We start from the raw sequence: 8,961 nt of genomic DNA on the forward strand, positions 1-8,961 counted from the left end.
ATTTCTCTAGGAGCAGAGAGAATTCTCTCTGCTAGGGGCAAGAAACACAGCACCCCACACAAGGAGAACGCAACCCGTCAAACGTCCTGCATTTTCTTATGTACAGTTTTCATTGGTTAGATGCTTTAGCCCCTGCGGCCGTCGGAAGGGGAAAATTTGGAAATTGTCTTCCCCCACCCGTAAAACTTTCAGCATAAAGGCTCGTCCAATGAAATTTGTACACAATACCGTTCTTTTTGTGTTGCTCCTAGGGCGCACCGAGGGGCTGATCACTCCGCGTAATCGGTGTACAGAGCCGTACCTTTACTGTACTAATGGAACTACGCGTAATCTTTGAAGTCCCTGCCTTTGGCAGTGCTAATCTAAGCGTAATCCGGTGTACAGACTTTCTAAGAGTGGTTAGCCCCTCGGGGCGCACAACTTGTGATATTCGAAAAAGGCGTAAAAATCTCGAATCACGTGACAATGTCGTCAACTTTAAAAGTTAGCGTGGGTTTGAAAACGGACCAATGGTAAAGCACGGCTGTGACGGCTTAAAAACCAATACAAAAGTATACAAGTGTAGCGGCTGTAGCGTGAGCTATGAAATGTCATTGAGATTATGTTTCCTACTTTAATATACGTAATAAAACGGGTATAACACGCTTGTTAAATAAGTTTTAAGTAATAATACATCTATATAAAACACAACATATGGTATGTTTCATTTAGGAATAAATTTTAAACGCATTTTGTTAAGCCTTAGCTCGAGTTTAAATATCCTCCGGAGCAATATGGCATTAGTGATTCTAGGCCATAATGTTTATGTAGATTATCTAGGGCATTGATGCTATCTTTCCAGGAAATTTAAAAACACAATGCCAGCTCATTTTTTCGCACTTGTTTTAGCGTGTTGAACTCTCGGATCTCATGTACATAAGGTATGGAGCATGGGTACTTGTCTCAGCCTTGATGATGAAGAACGGAAAGCTCGAATACGTAGTGAACAAATTGACCGTCAGTTAACAGAATTAGCCAAACAAGAAAGAAATGTGATAAAAATATTGCTATTGGGTAGGATGCATTTTATAGTTTTATTTCTGTGTTTAAGTGATCTTAATTATAATTTTAATGTGTAGGGGCTGGGGAAAGTGGGAAATCTACATTAGTTAAACAGATGAAAATTATTCACAATGATGGCTTCACGGAGGAGGAATTACGGAGTTTCAGGGTAATCATTTGATCTATTCAACAATAATTAGTACCTCTAACTAATTAAGTTGCATTTTCAGCCCACTGTTCTAGATAATCTTGTCAGTTCAATGAAATATGTCTTAAATGGAATGGGACAATTAAGAATAAATTTAGAAAACTCTAAGAACAAAGTAATATTTACATTTACTTTTAGTTTAAGTTAACATGCCTAAAATATTTCTATTTTATTCCGTAATAATTTTAATTTGCAGTTTCACGCGCAATCAATATTGGCTTGCCATTGCTGTTTTGATGAAAACTTTGTTATACTTGGCTTCATTGCAAATGCTTTAAAAAATCTTTGGAATGACAAAGGGGTGAGGTTAACAGTAGCTCGTGGCTACGAGTTCCAATTAAACGACAGCGCCATATATCTGTTTGAAAACATGGACCGTTTATGTTCGGAGAAATATGTGCCAACTCCTACAGATGTTTTAAGAGCGAGAGTCCGAACTTTGGGAATAATTGAAACTCATTTTAAGATTAATGATGTTATATTCAGGTTGGAACAGAGATATATTACAACAAACTTTATTGGTTTTAAAACCATAATTTTTACTTTTAATTAGAATGTTTGATGTGGGAGGCCAAAGGTCAGAAAGACGAAAATGGATTCAGTGTTTTGACGATGTCCGAGCTCTACTATTTGTCGTGGCTCTTAGTTGCTATGATATGGTTTTGTTAGAGGACCCTGCGATAGTCAGTATTATTAATGGTTTTTGTTTGATTTAAACTAGGGTTGTGCGATTCTTTCTTTTTTTTTTGGATTTAGTCAAAAAAAATTGGACTTGACTATTCTCCAGTCCCATTTTCGAGTACTCATTCAAGTCTTGTAGTCCTTAAGAATTACATAAGTCCTATTCAAGTCTTAAATTTTCAATCAAGTCCAGAATTGAGTCCCGCAAATTTTCCAAGTCCAATTAGGGTCTTAAATTTATTGGCAGCGCCAATACGGAACTTTAAATATTAAAAAAAAAAGAAGTCGGCGAACTCGTTGGAAAATAACAGACTCGTCTAAAAAAATTATACTTGCGAGTAATTTTTAGGCTTTGGTAAAGGCCTTGCAAGTCCATTCGAGTAATAAAATAAAAAAAATTGGAGTCCGAGACAGAGTACTCTCAATTTACGAGTACTCGCACAGCCCTATTTTAAACTATTATTTTTAATAAAATATCATTTAATACACTCCCTAGAATCGTTTGCATGACAGTTTACAATTATTTTCATCTATTTGCAACAATATTTTCTTCCAAAATACTTCTATGGTAAAAAAACATTTGTAGAAAAAGATATATTTCATCCTTACTGACTTGGTTTTTTTTTAAGATTTTATTTTTGAACAAACTGGATTTGTTTAGAGAAAAGATATTGTATTCAGGCCGACATTTGAGATTTTATCTGAGTGACTACGCAGGTAATCAACTTTGATTTGAACTTTTAATTTTTATTTTGGGTGAAGGTCAGCTGGTTTTAACTCGTTCATATTAACCAGTTTTTAATCTTTGCACATTTTTATTTTGAGAAAGGTCCTGACTATGATGTGGATAGTGGAGCTTTATTTGTTCAACACAAGTTTCAATCACAAAATCGTAATGCCACCAAAGTAGTGTACCCTCATTTCACGACAGCTACAGATACTAGCAATGTGCAAGTTGTTTTTCAAGTTGTTATGGACACAATTATTAGAGAAAATTTAAAAATTGCCACCCTCTTATAAAGAATCAATTAGTTTCTTCAACATTCAATATTTTAAAACCTTTTTAGAGCTGGACTGCTTATAAGGTTTATTATTTTAACTTCATTATGTAATTCTGGCTTAGTTCATTATGAATAGTTCATTTATATCAACAGAATCTGTAAATTCATTGCTAAGCCTAATCAAAGGCCTAATTTTATTTCTGCTTCTTTTAATATTTAAAACAATGAAATGAAACTTGTCAGATAACATTGGATGTATATAAAAATCATTTTCATTTAAATTTTTAACAAGTTTGTAAAAGCAGAGGCAATTAACTTTAAAGCTGATCTCAAGAGTCAAAACCACATTGTGCCTTTTTAAAAAATGAAGATTTTATATCATTGTCACCCGGTTGATACATTTTTTAAATCTATAATATTATCTCATTTCTTTATATTTATCATTTAAATCATTTCATTAGAGGTAGAAGTCAATTTTATGAGCCTTATATTGTGTTTTTTTGAGGTTGTTGTTTACAAAAAAGGGAATAATATTTATTTGTACTTTTATATAAAACGTGATATTTTTGCGTACAAGTATTTTTTAAACAATGGTGCTGGATTGGAAATGTAGAAAGAAATGTTCCTATGCTTATGGATATTTTGTGCTTTTCTTTTAATAAAGGAAATTTTGAATATATTAATTTAGGCCATATTATTTCTCCTGGGGGGGGGGAGGTGGTTAATGGGGATAGGCCAGGGCCGGATTAACTAATAGGCCGACTAGCCTGGGCCTACGGCACCAAGTTAAAATTTACTTTTCAGAAAAAAAAATATTCCGGAGTAATTTTAGTATATGCGTCCACATTTTTCAATACTATGTAATGCAATATCATTTATTAAAGTCTACATTGAAATTGTATTTTCCATCCATATGTCAATTAGAAATTGCGAGAGCGCCTCGCTCGCTCGCCACGGAAAGGGGCACCAAAATTAGCTTGGGCCTAGGGCCCCACAAGGTCTTAATCCGGCCCTGGGATAGGCAAATAAATACATTTTTCGTCCTTGAAACGAGCTTGAATCATAATACCATTTTGTTATGGGTTATTCCACTTCTGAGTTACCTTTGAAATTATGACTGGTTTATCGTCCTAAGTGAAATATCCCGCGTTAAATTTTATCATTCATCGAAATGCACGCGAACGTAGCAGACGACTTTGTGAAATATAAATTATTTCCCAAATTTCAGAGTAATTTAGATAAAAATGCGTTACTTAAAGAGTTAGAAAGTGTTACCGACGAGTACTTAGCTCGTTTAAGTCCTTTTTTAAGTAAATATATTTGGCAAAATGAAAGTTTTCGACTAGGAGCTTCTCCAGAAAAATCAGGTAAGCAAAGGCTTAAGGTATTGAACGAACCAATTAAAGAACCGTTATGTCTGTAAGTCATAGTAACTTAGGAGTACTGTGAAAGGCAGAGAAGATAAAGTTTCAATTGCATTGGAATAAGCTTTCCCTGCCTTTGTTAATACTCTCAAGTAATTTCATGTCCATTATAACAGTTTTCTTTCAAGTAGCCGCTTACCGCCGCAGGTTGTTTTCAATAAAAACGTAAGGGGCTATCCTAGCCCAGTTGTGTCAAGATTTTGACCCAGTTTCATAATTTTCAACGCGTTAATTTATTAATTACCTCAGCCTTAATTCGATTACCTTGTGTCATTTTCCAAAACTAATTAAAATAATTTTGTATTGCTCAATGTAGGTGATATTTCTCATATAGAAGGAACTACCAATTATGGAGACAACATAGAGGACGAATGGTTTATTGTATTTTTGCTCATTGAACTTACCAAGACTGACCCTGACCTAGTCGTAAAGTATGTTATACATCTTTACAATGACTTTGTATAGCAATAAACTTAAAATTGTTTTTTTTTTATTTATTTTGCATAGAGTTGAAGATACAGATGGAGAATTTTTACTTATTGAATCCTCAGAGTATTTACCAAAATGGCTTGATCCAGAAACAAGTGAAAATAGAGTAAAATATTACAAAATTTAACTTTTTATGCCCCCTTTTATAATGTATGCTAAACACTTTTCTTACAGGTTTTTATATATCGAGGTAAACTGCACATCATACCTTTAGCTCAAAATCCTGGTGAAGTTACTCCTATTCCGGCTGGAACTCCAGATGTAAAAGATGCAGTTGAAGCGATACGAAACAATGCTAACATTACCATTGCATCACCATCAATTCAAGAAGCAATTCAACGTAGAATTAATGAATATCCTTCTAAAATTACTGCCTTACAACATAAAGCACTATGCTATATACCAGCCGGCGTAGCTTCCATTTTAAAATATGAACCCCAACTTGTTTCTGCTGCAGTTCGGGCTTTCTATTACAGAGACCCTATTGATTTACAGGTGAGAACACTAGGGTGTTTAAAAAAAAATGCAAATATCGAAATGTTTTGGTGCACATAGATTTTCTTGTTCATTTTGGTGGGAAAATGACCCAGGAAAAATTTTACGTAAATTCATCAATATTTAGGACTGCCTCAACGAGCTAAAGTTTTACCATTATAAACGAACCCATTTATAAGCAAAAAATAATTATTGCACTCAAATACTTAAACTGAACGAAATATTTAATATGTATTACTTACTTAAGTTTACACAGGGTTTATTATAGTAATAAGTACCGGTACACAATAAAATAATTGGCAGAAATCCCCACAAAACCAGGTCCTAACTTGTGATTTTCAGCAGTTATCACTTGGTTTAGTGGGGCTTTCTGGCAAATATTTTATTGTGTACCGGTACTTATTTCTATAATAAAACTTAAATAAGTAATAAATATTAAATTTTTCGTTCAAGTAAAGTATTTGAGTGACATAACTGATTTTTGCTTATAAATGGGTTAGTTCATAGTGGTAAAACTTTACCTCGTTCAGGCAGTCCTAAATATTAATTAATTTACTTAAAAAGTTTCGTGGGTCATGTTCTCATCAAAATGAACAAGAAAATCCATGTGCACCAAAACATTTCGATATGTGCATTTTTTGAACCACCCTAGAGAACACTTAAAAATATCTTTTATTCCTAAAGAAATCTTACAATGATATTTATGTTATTATATAGGCTTGTAGGGCTATGAGATTTTTCCCACCTGAAACGAGAGTTTTAAGCCTAGTAACATTTACTAGATGTCTTTATTCTCAACTGCATTCCCAAAAATTTGAACCCGATAAAAGGGTTGGTTGGAATTTACCACCGCCGAATAATCCATCATTTAAAGCTCACAACTTAGGCATGAAATTGGTATTATCACGATGAACTTTAATTCTTAGTTTTTATTTAATTTCAACAAGTTATTATTTATAATTAGGCTTGTGGGATGGAAATCCTTGCGGCTGGTGCTAAAAAGACTGATGGTAAAGTCAACATAGAACCAGATGATTTGGTTGGGGATGTGCGATGGCATAGATTCATCGTTAGCCTGAAGAAAATTGGCTATTTTAAGGGTGAATTGGAAGGATCCCGCCTCTACTCGCGACTTTTATCGGAAGCCAGGCAGTTTTTCTGTCACTCAGCCGAGGATGTTGCGAATATCAGCCGAGGTGAAACATCAGAAGGCTCCAGAATCTTATCACTGCTCAGAAATCTTGATATCGACTACGAACCTGTTAAAGAGGGTGAAAATCTACCAAAGGAAGATGGTAATTGTTAAAATTCATGTTTTTTATTGAAGGGGTTTTTCTGCAATGGTTTATTTAATATTTTCAGATGATAGTTGGATGAATTTAACCCCTGACAATCTCGAATCCATCTTGGAACATTACGCTGCTGGAATATCTTCTACAAATGCCCAAAACTCTCACGAACAAACCGTAGCTAATTCTATAACTAACAGTATTAAATCATTCGTGGAGAAGAAATCGAGCTACGATGGTGTTATAGTGGAGAATAATAATCGACGTAACAGTAACAAATCTAAACGAGACAGCACTCACATTCATTTTGATACTGATAAAATAGCCGAAGCAGTTAGCTCAATATTAGGTAGCTTTCTTATTATTAAGATTAAAATTTCAGATCTTCTTTTTTCAGTTAATGTTTCTTTTTTTCTGTTTTGTGTTTCACAGATTTTAAAACTCCAGAATCGGATGGCGAGTCAAGTTCATCGATGAGTGGTTACAGTGATGAAGAGGAAGAAGAATTGAGACCACCTCCAACTAGTAAATATATTATTGGTCCTTAACAAATCCCTTTGATACAAGAAACCATTTATTTTTGGTTTTACAAGTTTGTATCGAAACTAATTTGAACCTTTTTCTTCAGGACCGCCACGACGCAAGGATACAAAACCCAAAACCACTGTAGACGAGATGAAAGCCTACATGGACCAAATGGACAGGGAACTCTCCCGCACCGATGTGGGGCTCAGTTTTGAACGTGAACCGGCAGCGGCCACAAATGGGCACGCTCACTTGCCAGCAGAGGATGATGTTGACAATGAATCGGATGACTTCCGGCCTGTGAGTATCGACTTAACTCTACTTAAGAATCTCTTGGAGTCCTACAACAGTCAACAAGGACTTCCCGGCCCTGCCTCCACTCTGTTACAATCAATGGGAATCACTCTTCCTGATAATACCGATTAGAAAGCCATCAAAGCTTAGCTCAGTTTCTATATTATTTTTGATGTTCCTGCTTGATTTTAAAGAAATATTTAAATTGTTTGGTTAATAAATGTTTAGCTAATGCACATATTTAATTAATATCATTTTATGTAGATCTGGTAGCAATGTTCATTGTCAGGAACAGGGTTTAAAATGCTATATTTTGCTATAAACTGTTAAAAGCAGGCTGGTATTTTATTTAGCATTAGTACCTTGCACAGTTACAACGAAATGATTATCATTTTAAACCTTGGTCAGAAAACAATATCCTAGCTTTGTCTAATGACGTCATTTATCATAGCACTATGGTGTAATTTGTTTTATTTTAGTTGCTACTTAGCCCTGACAAGAAGGGACTCTTTAATTTCAATATTATTATTATTATTATTACCATAAGTCTATAATTGTTTAACATAAGTGTATCAGGCCCTTATCTTCCAAGTTGAAAAGTTTTATTACACAGGGTGGCCAGAACTATTTATGTCATCCATAAATTTCTTTAATTTAACCTATTATTTTATAAATTCATTGTTTTTCGAATATTGTTCAGATTGTACTTATTTTTTTAAATTTTATCTTGACTTCCCACCTTAAAGCATTCGTATTTAAAGCAACTGTTGGCTCTAACATTGCCACCTGCGTTATGATCAGGCCGTTATTATTAGAGATGGCAATGAATCTATCCAATTCTCTGGAAAAAGACTTTACTGGAAAGCGTGGTGCCATCTATTAATGGCAAAGGAAGCTAAAATTCAAAAAAGCAAAACAATAACTTGGTCAGAGAATAATTGTCGAGAATTGTAATAAGACAACTTATACTCTACTTAATGAACTTTAACCTAAACTATATGTATCACATATAAAATATATTGTTAAAAAACACTATAATTTAAGTTATGGTCAAAATTACAAACAAGCCAATAAACCTGAGGGGTACTTTTATGTCCCGCCTTTTGGGTAAAAATGTAGCTTAAGCATCTTGTTTTGATCTCGACGCTAGCGCCATCTGTTGGAAAAAGAGTTACTTCACGTCGAGCCGACACTTGCTTTAAGGAGATTGCATTTTTACTACTTTTCCTTATTGGTTGTTCTTCACTTCTGCCCCAATAGTTTATTTTGCTGGATTCTATTTCCCATAAATTTGAGCCATTATCCTGGTCATCCTGAATATGAGCCATGTCAAGGTGTAAGCCGGTAGTAGTGGCTCACTCCTGTAATCCCAGGCGTACGGGAGGCAGAGTTTGTGGATGGCCGTGTGAGGACGACCACCAATCCCCCAACGGGTGGTCGGAATACTTCCGCCACGGGTGTCCCCACCCCTGTCCCCACGTATCCCCCCGTTGGCGTGGCCGTTACACATATCT

At 34.8% G+C, this 8,961-nt stretch overlaps 2 protein-coding genes across 3 annotated transcripts; both read left to right on the forward strand.

Annotated features, from left to right (window-relative positions):
• The first annotated feature begins 428 nt into the window (after positions 1 to 428).
• Positions 429 to 3,605, forward strand: LOC149966266 (guanine nucleotide-binding protein G(o) subunit alpha-like). Of its 2 annotated transcripts, none has more exons than XM_090171244.1 (9): positions 429 to 696; positions 842 to 1,053; positions 1,119 to 1,210; positions 1,272 to 1,364; positions 1,446 to 1,735; positions 1,803 to 1,932; positions 2,427 to 2,498; positions 2,560 to 2,647; positions 2,760 to 3,605. In XM_090171244.1, exons 2-9 carry the CDS (start codon positions 930 to 932, stop codon positions 2,948 to 2,950), a joined length of 1,080 nt encoding a protein of 359 aa, XP_090027370.1. In that variant the 5' UTR covers positions 429 to 696; positions 842 to 929; the 3' UTR covers positions 2,951 to 3,605. The 2 variants fall into 2 exon arrangements, with proteins under 2 accessions (XP_090027370.1, XP_090027361.1); XM_090171235.1 differs by having other exon boundaries at positions 431 to 696; positions 889 to 1,053; positions 2,760 to 3,603.
• A 412-nt stretch (positions 3,606 to 4,017) lies between these two features.
• Positions 4,018 to 7,687, forward strand: ecd (ecdysoneless cell cycle regulator). The gene is made up of 9 exons (XM_090181422.1): positions 4,018 to 4,298; positions 4,672 to 4,786; positions 4,863 to 4,950; positions 5,019 to 5,339; positions 6,057 to 6,236; positions 6,304 to 6,634; positions 6,702 to 6,977; positions 7,061 to 7,153; positions 7,257 to 7,687. The coding sequence occupies exons 1-9, from the start codon at positions 4,103 to 4,105 to the stop codon at positions 7,577 to 7,579; spliced, it is 1,923 nt and encodes a 640-aa protein (XP_090037548.1). The 5' UTR covers positions 4,018 to 4,102; the 3' UTR covers positions 7,580 to 7,687.
• The last annotated feature ends 1,274 nt before the right edge of the window (positions 7,688 to 8,961 follow it).

This window comes from Leiobunum rupestre, chromosome 1 (assembly GCF_980474605.1).
Source record: "Leiobunum rupestre chromosome 1, qqLeiRupe1.1.hap1, whole genome shotgun sequence".
Classification (NCBI taxonomy): Eukaryota; Metazoa; Arthropoda; class Arachnida; order Opiliones; family Sclerosomatidae; genus Leiobunum; species Leiobunum rupestre.

Bases quoted from the DNA above. Each gene is read 5' to 3' on its own strand.
- LOC149966266 (XM_090171244.1), top strand. From the start codon at position 930: ATGGGTACTTGTCTCAGCCTTGATGATGAAGAACGGAAAGCTCGAATA. The intron at 1,054-1,118 runs GTAGGATGCATT...TTTAATGTGTAG, and splicing joins GATAAAAATATTGCTATTGG to GGGCTGGGGAAAGTGGGAAA. The intron at 1,933-2,426 runs GTCAGTATTATT...TACACTCCCTAG, and splicing joins TGTTAGAGGACCCTGCGATA to AATCGTTTGCATGACAGTTT.
- ecd (XM_090181422.1), top strand. From the start codon at position 4,103: ATGCACGCGAACGTAGCAGACGACTTTGTGAAATATAAATTATTTCCC. The intron at 5,340-6,056 runs GTGAGAACACTA...GTTATTATATAG, and splicing joins GAGACCCTATTGATTTACAG to GCTTGTAGGGCTATGAGATT. The intron at 6,978-7,060 runs GTAGCTTTCTTA...TGTGTTTCACAG, and splicing joins AGCAGTTAGCTCAATATTAG to ATTTTAAAACTCCAGAATCG.